Source organism: Aulonocara stuartgranti, assembly GCF_965226115.1.
Source record: "Aulonocara stuartgranti genome assembly, chromosome: 22".
Taxonomy (NCBI): domain Eukaryota; kingdom Metazoa; phylum Chordata; class Actinopteri; order Cichliformes; family Cichlidae; genus Aulonocara; species Aulonocara stuartgranti.
Window position 1 is genome coordinate 18,518,773 of NC_138957.1, and position 23,639 is coordinate 18,542,411.

Sequence of the window (23,639 nt, forward strand, 5' to 3'; positions counted from 1 at the left end):
CGCATGGGGTTAGCTCAGAGTACAAAGGTGCTCAGGTTTTGCTTTTTATAAGAGGCTCCACAACGTGCAGCTGGGCAAATGCATCAGCACAAACTGCACAAGTGCTTCCGACCTTTTAAGTTGTCGCTTTGTGATGCAGATGCACTGAGTCACAGCCCCCAATCAGGCCGCAGGGGAAAAAAACGTGCAGGATCATGACAAAACTTTGCAGCTTTATGCAATGATCGCCACCTCCTCCACTCACACCGACGTGGCTCCTTTAACTCCCACATCTCATATGCTCTGGCACCCATTGTCTGGGTAGATCTTTCTTCAGAGTGGCTCGTGTGTGTTAGGAAGCAAAGAAAACACACACACAAAGGGATATTCCGCAATCCTGTTCCACACGATTTCCTCCTCCGCTGTGGGCAAGCAATCTACAACACCGGCCACAGACTAGTTTACACTCCACGGAGCACTGCTAGTATTAGAAAAGATATACATGACATAATAACATAAAGGACAGGGTGGCACACGCACACACAAATAATCTATAATTATTAAGTGTTTTATATTAATGTAAAGCACAGTTAATATTTTAACAAAATAGTTTAATGCTGTGTAAAAAGAAGTGGGTAACATGAGCAGAGCAGCCGTGATTCTGCAGAAATTTGTAGAAGCTGCTTAATACCGGCGACATTTACGAAGGTGACAAGTGTTGCGCCTCAACTCTGCTCGGTGACGTAGGAGGGGTGTATCGACAGGAAGCGTGTCCTAATATGGCTCGAACAAGACGAGATTCCCCCAGTTAGCTCAGCGCCGTGCGCCACCACGCAGACAGCTGTTGAGCCCAGCCTGTAGCGTCCTACGCTTCGTGTCAAACCGGGGGAAGCCACGAATCCCCTGCTGCTGTATTACTGTAGGGGAGGTGGGGGCGTGTATTTCTGTGAAACGATACTAAAAATCAAAAAAAGACGAGACAAATACGGTGGATAACAAGCAAAATGTACGACTGATTCCTGTCTTTGCTGGATTGTAGGAAAACTCTCACCACCCACGGCCTAAACACAAATGCTCAATCCTCTTAGAAGATTTCTAAAGATTATGAGGCTGTGCGAGGCTCATAAAGACAAGTTATATCTATATATCTATTTATCTTTCTACATATATAATATGTATGTATGCTGATGTTATTTTGAAAACAGTTTTAGTGTATAATACTTCTTGAATTTTACCCAGCACTCCATATTAGTATACCCATATCTCTGTTAGTGCAACCATGCACGCACAGGCCAGTTTTTCACCACTTCACCCTCAAGAATATTTCACCTATGTGCTTTACATAAATTTAAATTGCGTTTAAAAAGAGTTCAGTGTGTGCTAAAGCTGCTCCCCATCATTCGTTCATTCAGCAGGCTCTCTGTCTCCCTGTACGACATCTCCCCATGAGTCATACTCTGAGATTCAGCACCGTGGACAGCGCCAGCGCTTTGCGTTGTGCGCTCACAGCTGCCAAGTTCCAGCCCTGCCCAACACAAACTCGTATCCTCACCTTCAGCAAGGGGTCTGGGTCTTATTGAGAAAACGTGTGTGTCCGTCGATGGTCGTTATTTATAAGAAATGAAAGCATTAGCGAGCCGCAGTGGGAGGGGCGACGGGGCTCTGCCGCATTTTTCTGAATGAAATTACTCCATGGACGTCCCCTCCCACTTCTCCCCGCATCCCTGGCGCCGTCCCTTGATTGGTCGAGGCTCCCAGTCACTGACGTCAGACAGACTCTTGTGGATGAGCCCGCGCGCAAGAACATTCATTCTGCCTCCAGTGAGCAATTCGGCGAGCTTGAAGAAGGAGAGATGCAAGCGACGCCAGGTGAGAGTTTGGCGCAACTTTGGTGAAGACGGGAACGCGGAGCTGTGTCTACACGGGAACCGTCGGTATTTAAACCTGCTGTCGAGCCTTACCGCGAACAGCCTCACCTCGGCTCCATCACCTGTGCTGGATCTTACAGGAGAAAGAGAGAAAAAAATCAGTGTGACTCCCTCAGAGGACTGACTCGTTTAAATAAGGTGAGAGGAATTTAGTACATGCTCGTAAACGTGTCTCGGTACGTGCATGTGTTGGGGGGCACGCTCTACGGTGCAGTGAACCTGCATTTGTATGATACTTAAGGGTCCCCTGCGTCAGGAGGTGGGATATACCTCCTCACTGTGGGAACGGAGAAAGAGCGCGGGGTAGGGGGGGACTCAGTGCTCGAGGAGCGCAGAAATAATGCGCTTATAACGTTCCTGCAGGACGTCCAGTTTGTTTTCATGTGTGCGAGCAGATAACTGATAAGATCCTTACCGCGCAGATTTTCTCGTGCATGCATGTTGCACGTAGAATTTATTCGAGGTTCTGCGCCTCTGCTGTGCGGCATCACGAGGAAAACCCAGACTGTGGCTTACATAATAAATCGAGTTTACATATAGCCACGCGCACATATGCCTTAAACTGTAATCCTATTTTAAAATGATGCCGTTCATTTATTCTTTTCAGTGGGCAGCAAATGATAGCCCACCTTTTACAGTCACGTGTTAGCCTGGTGATTAATTAAATATTATATATCTATCCCAAATCATTCAAAATACATAGCCTGTTGGTTGACTGGAAGTTTCGCTCCTTCCCACAAGACTTCCAGTCACGAGATGAATCTCGTGACGTCCCAAAATACAAACACATAGATTTGGGTAACTGTTAAAAAAAAAATTGAAAAAAAGTGATAATTTTTAAAGAAATAAAACCTTATATGGGCTTTCAAAACTACCTTTTTTCTACATAGCTATTGGAAAGTAGTTTTTTGTGTTGTTTTCCCAAAATGGAGCAGGTAATGATATCACAAAGAGCAGGAGAACACAACATCTGAAGGTCTTATAGTGGTAGGATGGTTTCTCAATAGCTCAGCCGTGTTGGATTACAAGATTATAGCATTTGAAGCAGCGCATTAGCACATCAAGTGCTCTTCTGCTCTGTGTGATGCTACAGCCTGCATCCTGTGGCTCAAACCACACCAGCTTCTGTTTCTGGAAATGCTGTTCGATGGACATGTGGGAGCTGTGGTAGTGACTCATCTTTCTGATAGTAACGTATTTCTCAATTTTTTCTCTCTCCTTTAGGTTTTATTGGTGTGACTGCTGAACCAAACAATGATCCTGAACGCCACAGACTTGGGCTGGGATTCTGAATCCTCAGGTGCAGAGCCCATCATCCCATCAGACCAACTGGGAAAGTCATCTGCTTATGAACTCCCACCTCTCACAGCGTGGGGCGTGGCCCTCTGTGTTTCAGGGACCCTCATTGCGACTGAGAATGCCATCGTAGTCATCACCATCCTGGCCACCTCATCTCTTCGTGCCCCTGTCTTCCTGCTGCTTGCCAGCCTTGGTATGGCTGATCTTCTGGCTGGTGTGGCGCTGATTCTGCACTTCCTCTTCATGTTCTGTGTGGAGCCCAGTGATTGGTCAGAACTGCTGACCTCAGGACTACTGGTGACATCACTGACTGCCTCCCTCTGTAGCCTAATGGGTGTTGCCCTGGACAGGTATCTGTCTCTGAGCCACGCCCTCACCTACGGCTCAGGCCAGTCACGGCGCAGAGCCGCCATCCTCCTGCTGCTGGTCTGGTTGGGTGCATGCATGATTGGGGCGGGGCCAGCAATGGGATGGCACTGTCTTGAAGACCCAAATTCCTGTTCTGTAGCACGACCTCTGACCCGGACATATCTATCGCTGCTGTGTGGGGGCTTCCTAGTGGTTGTAATGGTAACCCTGCAATTGTACGCTGGGATCTGCCGTGTTGCTAGGCGGCATGCCCATGCCATCGCTACCCAAAGGCATTTCCTCCCTTCCAATCAGTCATATGCAAGCAAGCACGGCAGCGGGAGAGGTTTCTCTAGGTTGCTCCTGGTCCTCAGTGTGTTTGTGGGCTGCTGGATGCCCTTCTCCCTCTGGGGGCTGCTGGGAGATGCGTCCAGCCCTCCTCTGTACACCTATGCCACCTTGGTGCCAGCTGCAGGCAGCTCCCTACTAAACCCCATTCTCTACAGCCTGAGACACAAAGACATTCGCAAGGTGCTGCTCCACGCCTGCTGCCCACACAGATACTCGCACAGCACACACATACACTACCCTGTTGATGTGTAAACTGCCAAACCTCAGCAGACTCAACCCAACATAAGATCTATGCCAGACATATCACCGTTTGTGTGCCAAAATACACTCATTGCTGCACTGACTGTCACTTGGACTCTGACACATGTATACTCCCACACACGCAGGCAGCACTTTTCAGAGATAAAAGTGTTTCTACAAATCAGAATGTACTGAGCTGTCCTGGCTGGTGGCCATCTTGGGACAAAAGATACTGTTTGTGCTGTGTACCTCATTCTCAGTCAACTGTAGCTTCACTGGATTCCCAGAAGAAAACAATCACAGAAATACTATATGTGTATTATACATATATAAATATATATATATATAAAACAGACTTTATGAGTATCGGCACTTTACAACAGGATTGGAGAGATTATAAATAGAAGCCTTTCACAGTGTAATGACATGTGATCCAAAGCCTGAGTTCATTTACTTGAATGTCTGCAAAGCAACATGTTCTATAATGTTGAGAGTATATTTTGCACATGTTGTTAAAGGCACTTTGAAACATACTGACAGTATGTTCGAGTTGCACAACCATTTTTAAAAATTTTTTTTTTTTTTAAAAATGAATATTTTATACTGGTGAATAATAAATGATTTTTTTCTACCAAGTGACGTCATCCTTCTTCACTGCTAGCAGGGCTTTTAGTGCTTGTCTCTTTCCATCTCTCACTCTTTAACTCGGACCGCTGCTGCTGTTCCTGTATCTTAAATTATTTCGTGTTCGAAGCAATGGGCGATGTTATTACCGTCCTGGAGCACCCACTGCATCCTTGAAGCAGCCGTGGCATGAGAATGCGGCGATTATGCAAGAGGTTTCTCTCTCCTCCTACCAGTTTTCTGAAAATTTCTGCAGTCAGTTCGTTTTCACACTCTCTACGCACGCGGCACCGAGGGCTATGAAAGGTGTCCAGCAAAGACATAAAGAGGATGAGTCACTGGAAGCCTGAGCAGAGCTTTTTTTTCCCCTCCTTCAAGGTTTAACCTCTCACTTAAGACATCATAGCACACACACCAAACACTGAACAGTCAGTGAAATTCACTCTCTTTATTGAACGAACTAATCATTTGGAAATTTAAGGCAGGAGAAGCAGATCTTTGGCTAAGCATGCCGTGTCATGGTGCATTAACACAGACAGACTTAAAAGAAAAGGCACTTAAAAAAAAAAAAAGTGGTCCACATTAAACAGTCAGTTCATTGGACTCATCATCATAGTTTTGGAGAAAGCTGACAGGAACCTGTATTGCTAACCAAATTAAGGCACAGACACTGAAATTCAGTATAAAAAGGCACTGTGATTAAAGCAACAAATTCTAGTTGATCCCCAGAAAATCTCAGAATACAATTGCAGGAAGAAAAACATAAGAAAAGTAAAATACATTAGCTAAAAAAATAACATTAAAAATAAAAATCAAGTTATTAATGTTAATTTCTGCATATGTTAAGTATGGCAAACTTATCCAACACTCCTGGTGTCTGACATCAGCCAATACCTCTCTCCTTATCTCACTGAATAATTAATTACTGAGTTTGTTTATGAGCTACAACCACAAGACAAAGGTTCTCATGAAACCACTTAAAAAACAAAGAAAAAGTGAGAAGACAAAATACAAAATGTAATAAAAACTGTGCTTTGGGATTTAAAGTGATTGAATTAATAATCCATAGATATAAACTTTACATCCGTATCACATAATCTATGAAGAAGCTTGTCTTTCCATCGATACATATAACTACTGTGAACTGAAGCTGTTGCACGTGTGTGTGTGCTTGTGTTCGATTTTACTCTCTATTATCTGTTGCCATAATGCACCACAGCCACTAAAAACCAGGCTTTAAGCCCTCAGCAAAGGATACCTGACTGTAACAGACACGCAGAGAGAGGCGGAGGTGATGCATTTAGGCACGCGCTCAGGAGAGACGTGCCTCACATCACATAGCGCTCTTGCATCAATAACAGCCGTGTGTCATCCAATGAGAATTAATGGCAAACTAGGACAAAACCAGACACGCTCGCTCCATTTATAATTCTGACATAAATTATTTTGAATATATACGTGACCGGATCGAGGAATGTGATTTGAAATTGGTCACAAGCAAATACAACATGCACACGTCCTCTCAAAGTGACCAGCTTTCACACAAAAAATACACAGACCTCTGTGCTGTTTGTACTTGAAGGCTGGAATCTGAATGGGAATGCACAGGTGTTTTCTAAGACTGAGGAAGAAAACAAACAAACAACCACACACACACAGACAGACACAAACACGCACACGGTAGTGAGAGGAAAAAGGATGGCGATCAATCGGACCAGTCATCGTCCTCTCCGAACTCGGAGGAGTCGTCCTCGCTGTCGCTGCACTCCACGGCGATACGGCGCGACAGGATGGCGGCCACATCGTTGCCGAAGTGATCCCTCTTCTCCTGCTCCCGCTGTTCCTCCACCTTCCGCAGGTTGAAACCTGAAAGCGTGTTAAACGGTTTAAAGGCGTGTTCAACATCTGAGTAATCTTTATCCAGCTTAACTCTGTCATTATTTAGGTCATTCATAGAAAAACGCTGTCATCACTGACTATCAGGGTAATCAGGGAGCTGGCAGATAGTAGTCACAAATCATGTATGGCACTTGAAGGAAAGAGTCCACATACTCAATACTTAAAATGCAGTTTTTAAGTATTTAATATCATTCGAGACCAGCACACATTGTCTTTTTAAAAGCTGAACGTGTTACCTAAGGTCCTTGACTTAATTAATTACAGCTCAGTGGCATAATTCATTTCCTCCTCTGCCCTCTTCCCTGCTGTGCTGATACAGAGACATACTGTTTCCAGATAATGGTTTGAGGCGAGTGGGAGTTGACTGCAGCGTTAAAGTCTACAACAAATCAACTAGTTTAAGATAAACAGCTCATAAAGCTCAACAATAACACATGATTAGCATATCATTTTGTATGTATCACAGGATGATGAGAACCGTATGGTTGTGAAGAGGGAGTATCAGTTTGACTGCAGAGCTGGAGGAGTCAAGGACATCACACTTATTTATGTAAGCCGCAACATGTTGTGGAGAAAATACTCACTGCCGAGTGGAGAAAACAAAAAACAAACTCAAAAAAAACCAAACAAACCATTCAGGGTTTTGAAGGACTTTTCTTGTCAGCAGCCTTGATTCAAATTAATGGTTAAAACGCTCAAAATAGCCACTTTATTCACCTGCTGTTAATGTAAATGTCTCATTAGCCAATCACATGACCGTAACCAAAAAACATTTATGTGGCACAGCTGTTGATGCCAGAGTACTTCAGAAACTGCTGATCTACTGGGATTTCCCCAAACAACCATCTCTAGGGCTTAAAACACTGAAGAAATGTTTCCTGGTCTGAGTTTTGATTTCCGACTTTGGGCCCGTAATTACCAGCCGATCGTTATTCAGCACAGTCTAGCCAAGTACTGTTGCTGACCATGTCCATGTTCATGACCAGAGTGTAACACATCATGTCACAAAGCTCAAATCATCTCAAACTGGCTTCTTGAACATGAGTTCACGGTTTGTAGGTCCCCGTTTTTTTTTTTTTTTAATGCATGCCACTTTGTTTATACTCCTGCTCAAACGTATCACACTGTTTCACTCACTGACAGCTGGGAGTAAAAATGTGTCAAAAAACAGCGGCAGGCAGCAGGGACCAAATTAAGTAGTAAACATTGCAGGATTCAATTTTTTTTTTCTCCAATCTGCTTTGTAAATGTTTCGCAAGTAAGGGAATGCACAGACAAAGTAAATGGTGACATGTCAGTGTGCACAAACGCAGAGCATATATCTTCTTTACTCTTTGGTAGTTCAAGTATTGTGTTAGTGCTTAAATCTTTATCTGAGAAACTAGCACTGATAATCACGTTTTAGAACAATAGTGGTGTTAAAAGAAAAGGGTGTGCATATCTCACTGCTAGATGTCAGTGGATTGCAGTCAACTGATATCTATTTTCTCACATTTCCCAATTCAAGTGCATGAATTAAGCTACGGTGGCTGTTGTAGGACAAAAACAACAACTCTGGAGTGTGCTTTTTAAGACTCTTTAACCATGTCAGCTGTTTGAAGATGAGAGGGCTGCATGTCTAATCTCCTGCCAAGAAGTAATTTTGAAAATACCAGGAATAAATAAGCATGTTTTTGCACTTTTTCCTGATTTACAGCCCTGACTTCAATTTAGGAGATGAGGCCTGATGTGAGGAGGAACAGATGATGCTTTATTTAGATGCCACTGCTGTTGTCTCTTCATGTTTTCATTACTTTGGTGAAGGGGCCCTGTTCTCCCGTGATAAAAGATAAGTCTGATCTTTTATATCTTGATTCTGACACAAATTAAAGTTTGCGACACAAGAACGCCTACAAGTTAATTCTTCATGGTTCGTTATATATGTATGTTTGCTATGTGTTGCATGTTTTATTTGTTTCCCATGTTTGACACTTTGGTCCGGCCCATGAGGCCCGAGGTGTTCCTGCGGTGCTTTACCTTGTCGGATGGCCTGCAGCAGGTCACTGCGAGCGTCACTGACGGGCTCTGGCTGAGGTTTGGGAGCAGAACAGGCTGTTACCCCGCCAGAAGGTGGCGGACGAGGAGCAGAACTTTCGAAAGGTGGTGGAGGAGGACCGGGGGGAGGCGGTGGAGGAGGTGGTGGCGGTGGACCCCCGCCTGCAGGCATAGGTGGTGGAGGAGGGATGGCGGACATAGATGGGGGAGGAGGGGGAGCAGGTGGAGCGGAAGAGGAGAAGAAGGGAGGGGGAGAAGGTGGGGTGTCAAAGCCAGAGGGAGGTGGGGGAATCCCAAAACCAGAAGGTGGAGGAGGGGGAGGAGGTGCAGGGGGAGGAGAGAGACTTGGGCGGGAGTTGTTCGGGGAAGAAGCATTGGGGGGAGCTGGGGGAGGGTGGCTTGGACTCAGCATGCTGACACGCTTCTGGGTGGGTGCTCCATCGTTACCATACCTGTAAGTAATGGAGAGGAAGTTGGAGGTATAAAGGATAATATAAACGGCATAATGGAGCCTTCACTTCCCTCCATTAACCTGCAATTTGTGTGCAGCTGCTTCCAGAGCAGCTCCTATTCATTAAAGAATCACAAAGTCAAAGACTATAATCCGTTTAGCTTCAGCTCAGAAGGCGCGTATAGGATTTCAGTGTAGCTGTACTTTCACTACATGTTTGCACGGGTGGTGGTGCAATGTGTGGAGCATGTGTGGGCCGGTATGTATGATGTTACAGTACTTACGCCATGTCCGGAGGCGGAGGAGGCAATTCATCGGGACCGGGAGGAGGAGGAGGCGAGCCAGGATCATAAGCATAGGAGTTTGTGCTAAGCTCAAGGCTTTCAGAGTTGAAGCCCTCCCCAGATCCAATACTTCCATTCAGGCCCTCACAAGAATTCCTTATAAGAAATGAGACATCGCTGTGAGCCCAAAAATAAACCAGACCACAAGTAACAAATAATAAGAAACACGGACGTGACTAGCATTTTGTGCTCAGGCCGCATCTGTTTATGCGCATTTATAACAATTTCATAGACGTGCCAAACGCATTTTAAAGCAGCAGAAACAGATTGTTACACAAAGTGTTGAGAGAGAATAGCTTGTTCTTCACCTATACAGCTTGTCAGGAAATCGGACTTTTTCTCCTTATCAGGCCTGCTGTCAGGCTGATGAAACACTGCAGGAGCTGAATCAGCAAAACTTCCCATTTTGGTAAAAAGAATATAATCCAAAACGAGGAATTTAGGACTCTTTGATGTTATTATAATGGGTACTATTAACTAATTTGTGCACATATATCTGTTGTATTCATTCTTTTAATTATAATATATATTAAAATTAAAAAACAAACATATATACACATATGCGCGCACACACACACACACACACACACACACACACACATATATATATATAAAAGTATGCAACAGTATTAGTACCATCAAGAACAGGGCCCAGTGTGACTCACACATTTGTTTACTGCAATTTTCCAATGACGGCCAGCTCTACACCCAACCCCCCGAGAACATTTTCTGACAGGACATACCATCCAAACCACTGTGTACAGATCCAGTGATAAAAGGGGAAAGAATGAGCAAAATAATGTCTCATCTGTTATTTTACTTTGTAAAGAGAAACAATAGATTTTTATTGTATTAATTAAATGATTTATAAGATGCTTGAAATCCACATTAAAGCCTACTGGGTATGTCAGGGCTCAGAGCCACTGCAGCCTTGTGGATGACGCTGGATGAAAATGATTGATGTTTTGTGATGGACTATTGTGAAGATATTATTTTACTATAATTCGACTTTGATGGTTTTTGTTCTTTTGATTCCTGGTCAGTGTTAATGACTGCTAAACAAAAAGGAGGCATCTCAGAAAACTTACATCAAGTCAGACTTTGGTACAACAAACTCCTCTCCCATCTTACGCCGTTCCCATTCATCCTTTCTGGTCTTGATCTTTCGAGGATTGAGGGTCCGTTGGTTCAGATGGTCTTTCTTTTCCTTCTGCTCATTAAGGAGACGGTTTAAAAAGTGCAAGATTAGCACTGGATTCGAACATTTTCATGTGATGTGACTAATTGTAGATTGCTTTTACTTGTGTAATGACTCATGTCTTTGTGCGTATGAGGGTGTTTAGGAGTCTCACTCTGTGCTTGCGTTTCTCCTTCATGATGTCCTTGGTGTCCTGCAGCATCTTCTCCTTCCACAGGTCAAAGAAGTAGGAGGAATCGGTGTAAAACTTTAGGGCCTCCTTCCCATCGTCTCTGTAGACAACAATTTACAGACATTAATAATTATTTCTAGGTATCAGTTGCACAATGTGCCATCTTACAAGTATGAAAAAAAAAAACAGTGTTAGTTAAAAGATGGTTATCTGGCATGTGTGTTAGTCTTAAGACGCCAGTAAACTTCCCTTTTTAAAAGAAAACTTCACTAAAAATACATTAATGTCTTTAGTCACATCCAGATCACACTGCACGGATAAATCATTGTCCGTAAAGAATGATCCGAGTCAAATTATCACCACATTTACATTCAAACCAGGAACAGCTCTACACATTACATTTAACATTGCCTTCTGATTATTCACACTTCAGATGACATATCGTGCCTTGTAAATGATCTACACTCACAGATATCTTAGCTTGTGACTAAAGACATTTACATGCATCCATCCGTCCCTTTTTTCCCCCACTTATCTAGGCTGGAGCCTATCCCAACTACTACACAGCAAAAGGCAGTGTACACCCTGGACAGGTTGCCAATCAGGGCTCCCGCAGAGAGACAACGATTCACAGTCACATTCACACCCACAGTTGATTCGTAATCAACAATTAACATGAAATGCATGTCTTTTGACTGTGGGAGGAAGCCGGAGCAGCTGGAGAGAACCCAGGCAATGGTGCTAACCACGACACCGCCATACTGCCCTCTGGGGTTATTTCCCACAGAATATCTTTCCACAATCAATTGATTGGTGGGTTATTTAACAGCAAAAGCAACAAGTGTGGCTTGTCAAACAGCTGCCAGAATTAAAACCCCAAAACTGCCTGGACTTAAAGAGGTTACACACTAAAAACAAAACAACAGGGAAAACTATGGCGTCGACACCATAATTCTCTAGGATTTTGTAACGGCGTACTATGCGTTTTCTAGTGTAAAACTGCCATTCGTGTTAGACTGAGCCTCCTTAAATCAAACCTAATACTGCCCAGACACCTCCGAGACCCTCTCCTTGATAAGAAGCACATGTAACAGGGGTAAGCTTAAATAATGCACATTACAAGAATCTCCCATGCATGTGTGTTTCCATATGGGCACATGTGCTTGCACGTGTTCTTGTTATTCACTGCTGGAGCTGCTGCAGTGGGTAAATATGAGCTTGGCCTGTGCAGCATCTTACCGGTATACGCTGAGCTGGTTGAGCGGTGGAGGTGGATCGCAGTACGTGTAAGTGTCTTGTACAGGCATTGGCAGAGATGGCCTGGTGAAGAGCTGCTGGTCCTGGGTCAGACTGCTTTTAAAAGCCTTCTTTGCAGTGATTCCATGCAAAGAAACTGAGAGAAACAGACCGGCAATGTTTTAAACATGTATTGTGTTCATTAGATTCTCTGCAAAGGAGGTTTCAAACCAATACTCTACACTGATACCAGTATAAGTAGTAACGTTAACAGTAAAATGTGCAAGTACATACCCTCCTCTTCTTTGGGGTCCAGCTGGGTGACTTTAACCTGCAGGCGATCCACTCTTTCTCCAAGCGAGCTCACCCTGCCGGCAAATTCTCCAGCCTGAACAAACAGCTCCCCGAACACGTCCTCTGCATATTTGCCTGCACGCGTGCGCACGCACACACACACACACACACACACACACACACACACACACACACACACACACACACACACACACACAAGTTTCTCACTTGCACCAATTAAAGGATTTATCTCACGCATGCATAGCCAATGAAAATTCACATCTACATAAAAATGCATTAACTTTTTTTTTAAAACAATAAAGATCCATGTAATACATATTCATAACTGCTCATTAACCATTCATACACACACTGACACCCGAGCATAACAGAAGCTTACTGAGGCTGCCGAGCTGGCGGATGATGTTGGCCAGGCTTATGTTGGTGACACATTCCAGCTCACTGCGGATGTTAGAAGGAATGGGATGGCGACAAATATGCCGCGGCTCTATATTCCTCGTCACCAGAGGCATGGTGGGGTGTGCTGGGGGTAGGGCAGCCCAACCCTGTTGGAAAAGGAGAGGTAGGTCAGGGGAGTGAAAAACATATAAATGTAATCAAATTAATATTCAATTTTACTATACTTTTGCACCCAATGAGCACCTATTTTCATTATGACACGACTGTGAACTGGTCCTAAATAAGTCACATGAGACAGACGCCTACAAAAATACACTGACCCAGACAGAGCTAAAGCAGAAGCAAAACTATGCCTTCGCTCCACCCATCGAGCATGCACCACCCACCCGGTTTAGAGTGGACAAATCTAAAATGTCCAAAATAGCAAAGAGCAGAACTAGGTGGATTTGTGATTTCCGCACTGCTTAGAGCAGTGGAAACACATCACGTTATTTTAAACAGATTAGTCAGGGCAGCCGTGTGAGCTCACGCAGTGCAGTAACTCCACAGTGTCCAGACTGAATAAGATAAGCAAACGACAGTTCCTATTAAGGGGTCAGAGATTTGCAGTGACTGCAGACTCTCCCTGCTTTCAACACAGTGCGGCCTTGATTTTGGTTTACTCTCTAAGTACACCCTGTTTTGACTGCTGTTGCCCATTGCAGCTGCCTAATTACAAGTTTTTTCCTGTTGGTGGTGAATCATGGCATAAATGTTACTGTGTGTAGAAAAGGAAAGAAAAAGAAAGCGGGAAAAATGGAGGATCGCTACCTTCGTACCTCGGGATGTGTATATTATTACCAAGCTACCTGGAGGATTTAGTGATTAATCATGAATGAAGGAATGCGTCCATTTCAGGCTTAGAGGCTTGTTCGTCACTGACAGGTCGCCCACTCTGCCTTTGACAAAGTGCTATTAGCTAGCTTTACTGCACTTTTCCCCCCAACTTTACACCGAGCTCCTAACTTTCTCTGACGTGAGTAAATACGTGGTAAAAAAAAAAAAAAAAAAGACGGGTTACACTTTTTTTGCGCCACTAACTTAACTTAAATGGAATAAATGTAACTTGGGATCTCGGCCTTCTCAGAGCAGGAAGTAACTTCTAGGCGTCTCTTATATCGAAGGAAAAGCCAAACAAACGTACATTTACGCCACTCGCTTAAACAAAACAACACACAACAAAGACATTTCACTTACCGTCAAACCTGGTAACCTTAGGCGTCTCTTTATACAGCCCTACAATTGTTATTGTCTCAAGATTTTTCTTAAGAAATGTTGTTCGGTACTGTATGCGGGACCGAGCTAAACAGATCGCCCAAGTCCCGGGGTTGCGAACTTCTGATTGGTCGAGCGGCGGAGTTCTTTGAAGCTGATTGGCTGCTGGGCCTGTCACCTGCTATAACCGAGAACAGGATGTGGAAATTGCAACGTAAAAAGCGCAACTCCACCCAAACTAGTGGCAAACATCTGTCCGCAATTTACGTAAGAGAGGGTGGAGGCAGCGGCACATTCCAACGTGCGCTCAAGCGAGTTGGAACGCGTCCGAGGAATGACTGGCATTAGCTTCCATGGATAAAATGTGCTGTGGAGAAAAGCTCATACCGACAAGCAGGTTGTCCAGTAAGCCTCGGTGAGTGTTAAGTGCCTGCTTAACCTCAGCTCAGCCCGAGCAAACTGCAGAGCTTCAAGTTAGCGTGCATCCAGGGAAGACTCAATCACATAGAAGTTGGCGTCACGCCTGTGAATATGTGGTGAATACATTTGAGACAATGTGGTTATTTTAATGTTGCGATGGGCTTCATCTTGCGGTATAGTGCTCACATTTGTTTTGGCATATAAAGTTAACACTGTTACACCCAGCTTCTTTTGTTTTCCTTCATAGATCAAGTGTCCATACAATGTGGTTGGAGGAAATAGACTATCAAAGTAATTTAATTGTTGCACGCTTGTAGACTTTTTTTTCTTTTTACTTTTTTGTGCTGTTTCCCACTATCAAGTCCATGTAAATACCGCACGTAGGTTGATGTGTGCTTCTCTCAAATTATTAAACACAACCTTAGAATACACTCATAAAGACATTAAACCTTGTCATTTGTAAACAACCACAGATTCCAAGATCATCAGTACAAACAATTATATGTGAGTACAAGTTATTGAGATGTGTCACCACTTTGCCAAGGCCTGGAAGAAGCCCCGAACTGTCACCCTCAGTGACAGGACACTGGTTAGGATGTTCAGGAATAATCCAAGAACCACCGAGGCTCAAGCCTACTGCGATCTGGAAACTGCAGAAACACCAGTGTCACTGTCCACAGTGAAGCATCACCATGGACTGAGAAGGTGCTTACCAAGAAAGAAGCCCCTGCTCCAAAATCTTCAAGCTCAACTTAAATTTCCAACTGCCCACATGGACAAACCAAATACCTTCAGAAGAAAGGTTTGATGGTTAAGATGGTCAATGGACAAGATGAAGTTTAAGCTATTTGGTAAAGTTGTAAAGAGTAAAGTTGAGGCTCTCAAACCAAACAACACTGTACTTGTACCAGCGGTTACGGATGATGGTGGCAGCGTCATGCTTCGGGCTGTTTGTTGCCAGTGGTACCATCAAATTCTTCAACTTCACCTCAAATCAACAGCTAAACGGTTGAAACGTGGACAATATTGGATGTCTCAACAGGAAAAATCATATCAAACACATAACGGTTTTTGGAATGGATAAAGCTATAATAAATATAGGAAAATATGGGTGAATATATAAAACAAATTTTGAGATAATTCTTTTTAATTCAATTCAGTTTTATTTATATTGTGCAACATTGAAACAACAGTTGCCTCAAGGTGTTTATCTTCCACAGGACACAAATTATAGGTGCTCTGACACACCTGACCCATTGCATTACAACCAGTCACTAACAGAGTAACCCTTATTTGGAATTTAATGTGGTGTAAATTCAGGTTTTAAACTGCAACTTGATTGTTTTCCTCTAATACATCATCACAGTATACACACCCAGTTTACGATAAAAGCTCTTCTTCGATGTAAAATTTTATTGCACGTATAAGTAATTAAGGCTTACAGTGATGTACTCAAAGAAGTTAACCTGTTGGATCAGACTCGGGTCAAAGGGTTGCATTTTGGGATTCATTGGTAAAAACAAAACAAAACACAGCTTTATGGTACAACTGTAAAATAAAGAATAGCCTGTCAGACAGTTGTTTTGCATTCAGAAATAGTTGGAACATATATACGTCCTTTGTGACACAGTACAGTCTATATGAGTTGAAAATAGTTGTTATTATTTGGCCTCTAACTTGGTTAAAACAACAAGCCCTTCTTCTTCTCAGTATTTGGATACAAGAAAATGCTGTTTTAAACATAAATACAGTTTCCATTTCAGAGTTGGCTGTACCCTTTAGCTGCAGATTTCTTCATGTCCACTAGAGGGAGTTGTCATGTGAAGAACTGTGTATGCCTGAAATCCCAGGAAAAACAGGAAACTTCACTAGCTGCTTCCCCCTCTTTGGATACTGTGTGCGCAGCTTCATCCAGCAGTGTGTGAGTCTCAGTGTCGTGTGTTTACCCAGCTGAGTGTGTAGGAGCTGTGAGCATTTGCTACTGTCTGTTTAAGGACACTGTGACCCTCTCCTGCAGAGCTGTGAACCAGCTTGAGTCCACAAGCTTGAAGACCTTGAAGGACACTGAACCAATAGCGGAGCACTTCCTCATCCCTTCCGCCCACCTCAAACCCTGCCCACTGCAGGTGCACCTTAGCAACAAGATGGTGGACATTCTGTAGAGTTCCTGCCTCGATCCAATTCTGAAAAACGCGCCACTCGCCGCTTAGCAGGTCAGCATACAGGAAGTGAACCTAAGGAGAAGAAAGAACAGAGGAAAGTACGGCTCTGGTCTAGCACCTCCCCACCCTCCCAAGCACATAGGAAGCCTAAGTTAGCAAAACACCAGATACAGAACAAAGCAGGCTTTTAGCAACAACAGAAAAGACACTGATTAAGTCAGGAACAGAATTTCCTGTCAGCATGCAAAAGCACTGTAAAAAAAAACGGCTTTATCAGCTGATCTGAATTGGGATGGTACTGAAATCAGCTCAGCTTTACTAAGAACAATTCCCAGCACCGTCTATATGTTTAATGATAGTTTATTAGGATATATTCATGCTATGAGGGGGGCTGTGGCTCAGCAGATAGAACAGGTCTTCTGCCAATCCCTGCATCCCCTAGTCTGTATGTCAAACTGAACCCAGAGTTTCGCCCGATGCATCCGTTGGAGTGTGAACATATATGTGAATGGGTGACCAGGCTTGTAATGAGAAAGTGTTCTGAATGTTCAAAATATCAGTTCATTTACCATATTACTACTTTCCATAGTGGCCCTGCTGCTTTGTAATCATACAATCATATACAGTCAAATATTGATTAATAGAATTATTAGCTGCAGTTCTTGGAGAAATCGCTTGCAGCTCACTTGCAACTGTTGAAAATACATCCTTACAAGCTAAAAAGTCACAAAATAGAACAATACGTAAAATGTTGAGTCTGTTGCCCTCCCCGTTTAGCATGCAGCAGAAATTAGTACTAGGAATTTTAGCCCACTTTTTTTTGAAGAGTAGTTTTAATTCAGTCACATTGGAGGGGTTTGTAGTTCTTAAGATGCTGTTCCGGGTTCTTTTGTGACCTCCTGGATGAGTCGTTGATGCGCTCTTGGGGTAATTTTGGTAGACCGGCCAATCCTAGGAAGGTTCACCACTGCTCCAAGTTTTCTCCATTTGTGAATAATGACTCTCATCATGGTTCACTGGAGACCCAAAACTTTAGAAATGGCTTTGATATGCGTCAATGACTTTGTTTCACAGTTGCTTCCTTAGATTGTGAAGTGAACGTGTCATGTTCACTTCACTTTGTTAGACAGGCCGTATTTAAGTGATTTTTTTGATTCAACGGGTCTGAGTGTAATCAGAACTGAGTGTGACGAGTAAAATTGACCTCAGCTTTCACAAAAAATCTGGTTAATCACAGTAGATTTAATTAACAGCACTGTCGGTCATAAATGTCGGAACAACTGAGCCACACAGGTTTAAAAGCTGGCAATGGCAGCCACTTGTGTAGTCTGCGTCATGGGCTCTACATACTTGAACCAAATTTGGATCAAACTGGAGGCAATCAGGCACTGAAGCAGTCAGAATTGATTTGCTTGTCCAATCAGGGGGAAACAATACATGAAACCTCTAATTAAACACATGAGCAGTGTCCTGAGTTGTCCAAACATCTTGTGCACCACGTTTGGTTATTTTTGGATGAAATCTGAATAACAGAAAGTCAAAAGTGTTAACAAATGCAACAAATGTGCACGGTCTGTATCAATCTCCTCTGCGTCATCCACTGAATCCAGACAGCTGTGTTCGAATTTTCCTTGTCCATCTAACAGCGAGAAAGTTTAGCCCCCCCCCCAAAATTTAACCCACTCATTTGATCATTTCTCCACCTATGGTGGCGCTATTGCTTACATGAAGCTATTGTATATTTTAATTCCATGCTGTGGCACTAAGTAGTTATAGATGAACGTATTGGACTGCTTGCTATTCTGTCACCCCGCATATAATCAAACTCCAGGTATGCAGTTCCCTCTTGTGGCTGCAGGAAGCAATTGGGTGATTCATTCACTTAAACTGTTGCCATGGTAGCCAGAGATGGCGCAGAGCCCTGTTGCTATGGGAACATCTGAGTAAAAGAGCTTTCAGGGTATGTTGGGGTGAAAAGACTCTAAGGTATGTTTGTTTGGCACTGTTTCTCTACATTTCAGTGTGTGTGCATGCGTGCGTGTCTTACTGTGTGATGTCCCAGAGCTGCCATGATGTCTGCCAGTGTCTGAGAAACACCACCCGGGTTTCCTCTCCTCTTGTGCGCGCGCTTCTTTGGAGCTCGCCACTCAAGCCACATCTTGTGCTGGCTGACCACGCCTCCATTGCCATGGTTACTAGCCAAACTGTTGCCAAGGTGACCACCAGATGCATTAGAGTTGCTGGGATCAAAACAGTGTATTTCACATCCCAGCCCCGACACAGTCTTCAGAAAGTCTGCATCTCCCCCATCCATGCTACAGAGACAAAGACAGACATACAAAGACAGGAAGGAAGGCAAAGGCCGTTTGAACATTATTGCATGCATGATTAAATATGCATTGCATTGTTTATTCCAACTGAACCGGTGATAAGAATGCATAGCAGCACGTGCATTGACATAAGGCTCAGACAAGTGGCACACCTGAAGGAATATGCGACACACGTTTTGTGTGTAGCTGGAAGGAGCCAGTCCTCAGCACACAGCAGCCAATGGGCTGGCGCTGCAGGGCTCTGTGCTGGCTGAGCCCGCCCTGGAGATAAAACCTTGGAGCAGTTCATCTGGGGACAGACAAGAGGAAAGAGTCACATAAGACGGGCTGGATGGAGGTCTGGAAACAGCGCGACACAGAATTAGCATTCAAATGAGAAGAGGGGAAGCTAAGGAAGGAGAAGTTGTTCAGAAAAGTGGCCAGAATTGTGTAATTTGTGAGAACATTCCAGAGTCATGGCTCGAAATAACTTTGAATAAAACAGAATTGTTTAACGATAAACTCATAATTTGATAGCGGCTGTTTAAAAAGGCCACACGTGAGATGCTTTAATTTGTTGCCCTGAATAATTAACGGGGACTGTTTCTGCTTTTGTCTTGTTTTCTGTCACATATGCTGCTCCTGCTTTGTGCTCACATTAAGCACGGTGAAAGTTTCAAGTCATGCAGTCAGGGAAAGTTTAAGGTTTCAAACAGCTCTGTTGTAATGTCACCGACTGGCTATCCTTATACAGTCATCTCAAACACTGATGCCCCACCCACCTGCAATTCAAAACACTTTGTGAGGGGCAGCCAATCACAAGAAAGCTGGCTCTAAGTGAGACACAGAAGGTGAACTAACATGCTTCCCTGAGGTATAGTATGAAATACATAAGAATTCATTTAAGTCTGAGAATAAAAACATGGAGCATTATCAAGCCCCTTTAAATAATACCAAACTAAATCAGCACACTAGGAGCAGTTTTTTAAATTCTTCCATATATAACTTTCCTTCCCAGTTCTCCAGCACTTGGTGTTGCGTAAGTTTTGTCTCTTGTTTGGGAGTTTCCTGTCTGGAACAAAAAGTCCTTACTGGCTCCAGATATGGTAGATTTCTGCTGGCAGCATATTGACAGTGCCTGACTGATCATATTACTGCTATGTTAACCCCCCACACTCGACTGCAGTCAAAGAAGTGTAGTAGTCAAAAAAGTGAAGTTGCTTTTCTTTATTGATTTCTGTTAAGGCTTGGCAAGGTCTAACTCCTGGCTACAAAAATGTGAAGCCCCCACTGAGCTGGAGTGCAGCCTTCAGGGAGTGCGTTATTTATTGGACCAGTGGTTTCCAACCTAAGGGCTGGGACCTCTCCAAGGGGTCAGAAGATAACCCTGGGGGGGGGGGGGGGGGGTCATGAGACCAGATTTTTAAACAGACAGGAAAGATGAAGAAAGCCGTCTGCAAATAAAAACCTGATTTTTCTTCCTTGACTTTTCTCGTGAAATATAGCAGACACTTTTTAAAGGGTCACAAGCCAAAAGTTTGTGCATTCGACATTCGATGTGTATTACTGCACATACAAGTCCTTTATAACTTCAAGTTGTATTCATCCTGTTATTTCTCATTGCTTATCTGTAATCTTGTGAAATGTGTGTTATGCTGTAGGCTTACTATAGTCTCATTGTTCTACAGTCCCGTAAACGGTTAAAAAATTACCAGACTTCAGGTTGCGTTACATAAAGTAAATGATGTTAGGGAGTTTTGAAATCACTCTCAGACATTTCAAACCCTCTGATTATTTTTGCTCTTTCAGTTTCGGATAACTTTGTGAAGGAAACATTTTTCACTGCAGCATTTTGGATGGTGCTCTGCGCAGCCTACCTGTGGCCTTGTGATATATGAGATGATTCGATTGAGCTCTGCTGTGAAGGATGGCTCGCCTGCTGCCCACAGCTGCACTTCCAATGCTCTGGGTCTCACCTGGGAACATGCATGACATGTATATTTATATATACTCCAGCGCAAGGAATACCAACACATCCAAGAGAATTCTGAATGTGGTTAAATAATGTATAGGAATAGCAGTAAAGTGTGCGAGTGCCCAGGTAGGAGTGCAGAGGAGCCAGGTCACAGGCACTGACCTCCGTCCTGCTGGTATTTGCCTAAGGCGGTGTAACATACAAACACACGTTTGCACACACAACCCCACCATCACCATCAATCTGCACCCCACCTAACTCAGAATGAACCTTTTGGTCACCATGGCAACCTCTGTGGGGAGCGTGTGTGTGTGTGTGTGTGTGTGTGGGGGGGGGGGGGGGTGATGATTCACTAGAATGAGTCAGAGTTTAGCCTTGGGCAGATAAAGAGACAGTGAGAGAAGAGCAGAGTGAAAGCGAGAGGGCGAGAGGAGTGAGAGGTGAAGAGGGGACAGATGCACCTACACACAAACACAGATGGAGGCTGTAGCACTCTGCAGCTGAAGGGCAAAGACAGAAAGACGGGAACAGCTGTCATCTCTCTCTGATGTGGGGTCAGCGCTGAGCTGCGCCCCCTGCCCTCACCTGTCCCATCATGCCTGTAATCATGCAGGGAGTCGTGCACAAACTGGCCCAGCATAATAAATGAACTGGATGAGGACGCCACAGCAGCAGCAGCAGGGTGGCAGTCCTGTTGAATCCCAGTGATCCCAGTATCTGTCTCCCACTTAGTTCATTTTTTAAATTATTTCTAAACTTCATTCATAAATTTAATATATTGGTAATTTAAGTTAAAATTAAAAATGCAAGTCATCCCAAAACATTTACACGTGTACTATAATAAAACATTCCACGCATAAACTTATTTCCCTACTTCTTTACGAACCTGGCGCGAGTGCATCTCGTTCTCGTCCTCGTACGCTCTTGCCCCCTCCCCCCTCCTCTGCCCGTCGTCCACCTCTGCCTCCTCCTCAGCCGCACCGGGCGTCCCCCGATGCCGTGAGCTCCGCTTCGGTTGAATGCTGATAACGGAAAAGGCGACCCCTCCGTCCCGCTCCTCTAACCCCATCCACACCCGCGCGACTCCAGGTAAAAGTGACCCGACGACAAGGAGCTGGAGCGCGAGGAGAAACGGTGGGATTAAGAGGAGTAGTACTCCCGAGCGGAGGGAGACACCGCAGCGGCCCCTCCACGGCGCACAGGTCCGCATACCTCCACTTCCGCGACGGCTCCGGCGAACATCTCCGGCGCTGTGCCCTGTGATTTAACTTTTTTTTTTTTTTTTTACCCTTTTTTTCGGTTTTCCTGGAGGGCAGAGGAAAGTCCCAGCTGAGAACTCCCCTCCTCCACTTTCCTCCGCGACCTCCTCCTTCTCGTTATCCCCAGGGGAAAGTTGCTGATGACGAAGCGCATTCCTCGGTCAGCGGTGGCCTTATTGACACAGTGACCCCCGCTTTATTTAACCTATAAGTAACTAGGTTATAATTAACAGGCATGTAGGATTAAAGAAAAACACCATTTCGTTTTTATAATGGGCAAACAGGCCACCTCTACCGTAAAAATAAATGCTTTATTTATCAAAAAGATGACCAACTACTGATATTCTTCCACCATACCAGTGTGAGTCATATAAATTTATTATTAGGGTATTAAAAAATATTGAATAAATAAATAAAACTCCAGGCTGTCATATTTAAGATGCACAATCACTGCCTGTGGTCTGTACTTTTATTGAAGTTTGGAAAGTTTATACTAGAACTCTAAATGCTCATTTTGCTCCACATTAATGTCCTAGGCTACTTGGCATCAGAAATCTTCATATTCTATACATCTATTTATCACAAACCATACTTATCGGTGTGTTAACCCAGTTTTAAGTAATTTTAGGTTCTTTCTTGTATGCTGGAGTATAAATACAAAATGAATGGCATCTGAGTAAAATGATGCAATTATATAAATGTGTTTCCATGATATAGTTTAGGACATTTTCATTAATAAACCCCTAAAATGTCCACAAATATGCTAAATAATAGAAATGGATGGCTTCTAGTGTTACCTCTGCTTAACTTGAGAAATTATTGTACCGATAATGACAGATTATTGTTATTAGATTTGCTTCTGGTGTGGGATGAAATTGGCTGCGATTTTCCCTAAATTAAACACACACAAAAACGAAGCAGTTGCATATAAATGAAATTGCAGTGTTTTATAGAAATGCCACACAAAAGAAAAGTCTGAAAGAGAGCTGTCGCTCTGCACCATCCCCCTCTCGGTCTGTCATGTAATGTTGTTGACAGTTCGTGCACCCTTCCACCATACAGTGGAATGTCACAGCAAACACATTTCCTCCGGCCATGTCTGAGTCTATTTAGTCAGTCTGTTGACAAACTGTACACAAAATGCAGCCAGTAAACTTAGCCCATCTGCTTTCTTTCTCTCTAATTCTCTGTCTGGCATGCACATGCATATACACAAGCTGCAGATGTACAGTATTTGCCGTATAGTAGCAAGTTTCCCTGCGAGGGCATGAAATAGGCATGGGTTCCTTTCCTGTCAGCTCTCTCCTGTACCAGCAGTCTTTGGTTGCTTGCTTTAAAACATTTCCTTATTTGGATGAATTGTGAAACTACAATTTTGCGCATTTTTTTTGTTTTGTTTTAATGGCTTTAAGAACCAATTCAACACCTTTTTCTGATTTCCTC

At 43.7% G+C, this 23,639-nt stretch overlaps 3 protein-coding genes across 3 annotated transcripts; 1 reads left to right on the forward strand and 2 right to left on the reverse strand.

Annotated features, from left to right (window-relative positions):
* Positions 1 to 1,765: 1,765 nt before the first annotated feature.
* gpr3 (G protein-coupled receptor 3) lies at positions 1,766 to 4,725 on the forward strand. Its single transcript, XM_082520867.1, has 2 exons — positions 1,766 to 2,045; positions 3,132 to 4,725. The coding sequence occupies exon 2, from the start codon at positions 3,162 to 3,164 to the stop codon at positions 4,155 to 4,157; it is 996 nt and encodes a 331-aa protein (XP_082376993.1). The 5' UTR covers positions 1,766 to 2,045; positions 3,132 to 3,161; the 3' UTR covers positions 4,158 to 4,725.
* A 472-nt stretch (positions 4,726 to 5,197) lies between these two features.
* On the reverse strand, positions 5,198 to 14,181 carry wasf2 (WASP family member 2). Its single transcript, XM_082520866.1, has 9 exons — positions 14,054 to 14,181; positions 12,798 to 12,963; positions 12,398 to 12,532; positions 12,107 to 12,260; positions 10,850 to 10,967; positions 10,586 to 10,707; positions 9,438 to 9,593; positions 8,685 to 9,154; positions 5,198 to 6,635 (listed from the first exon to the last, which is right to left on the reverse strand). The coding sequence occupies exons 2-9, from the start codon at positions 12,928 to 12,930 to the stop codon at positions 6,475 to 6,477; spliced, it is 1,449 nt and encodes a 482-aa protein (XP_082376992.1). The 5' UTR covers positions 12,931 to 12,963; positions 14,054 to 14,181; the 3' UTR covers positions 5,198 to 6,474.
* Positions 14,182 to 15,637: 1,456 nt separating this feature from the next.
* Positions 15,638 to 22,375, reverse strand: LOC309698542 (putative methyltransferase-like protein 24). Its single transcript, XM_082521064.1, has 5 exons — positions 21,824 to 22,375; positions 20,840 to 20,938; positions 19,136 to 19,272; positions 18,701 to 18,968; positions 15,638 to 16,725 (listed from the first exon to the last, which is right to left on the reverse strand). The coding sequence occupies exons 1-5, from the start codon at positions 22,145 to 22,147 to the stop codon at positions 16,420 to 16,422; spliced, it is 1,134 nt and encodes a 377-aa protein (XP_082377190.1). The 5' UTR covers positions 22,148 to 22,375; the 3' UTR covers positions 15,638 to 16,419.
* Between the last annotated feature and the right edge of the window lie 1,264 nt (positions 22,376 to 23,639).

Coding starts and splice junctions, on each gene's coding strand:
- gpr3 (XM_082520867.1), top strand. CDS start 3,162: ATGATCCTGAACGCCACAGACTTGGGCTGGGATTCTGAATCCTCAGGT.
- wasf2 (XM_082520866.1), bottom strand. CDS start 12,930: ATGCCTCTGGTGACGAGGAATATAGAGCCGCGGCATATTTGTCGCCAT. Junction 10,968..12,106: donor AACCAGCTCAGCGTATACCG/GTAAGATGCTGC, acceptor TGTTGTCTACAG/AGACGATGGGAAGGAGGCCC. Junction 10,708..10,849: donor AGGAGAAACGCAAGCACAGA/GTGAGACTCCTA, acceptor CTTAATGAGCAG/AAGGAAAAGAAAGACCATCT.
- LOC309698542 (XM_082521064.1), bottom strand. CDS start 22,147: ATGCGGACCTGTGCGCCGTGGAGGGGCCGCTGCGGTGTCTCCCTCCGC. Junction 19,273..20,839: donor CATATATCACAAGGCCACAG/GTAGGCTGCGCA, acceptor GTCTGTCCCCAG/ATGAACTGCTCCAAGGTTTT. Junction 16,726..18,700: donor CAGCTCTGGGACATCACACA/GTAAGACACGCA, acceptor TCTTCTCCTTAG/GTTCACTTCCTGTATGCTGA.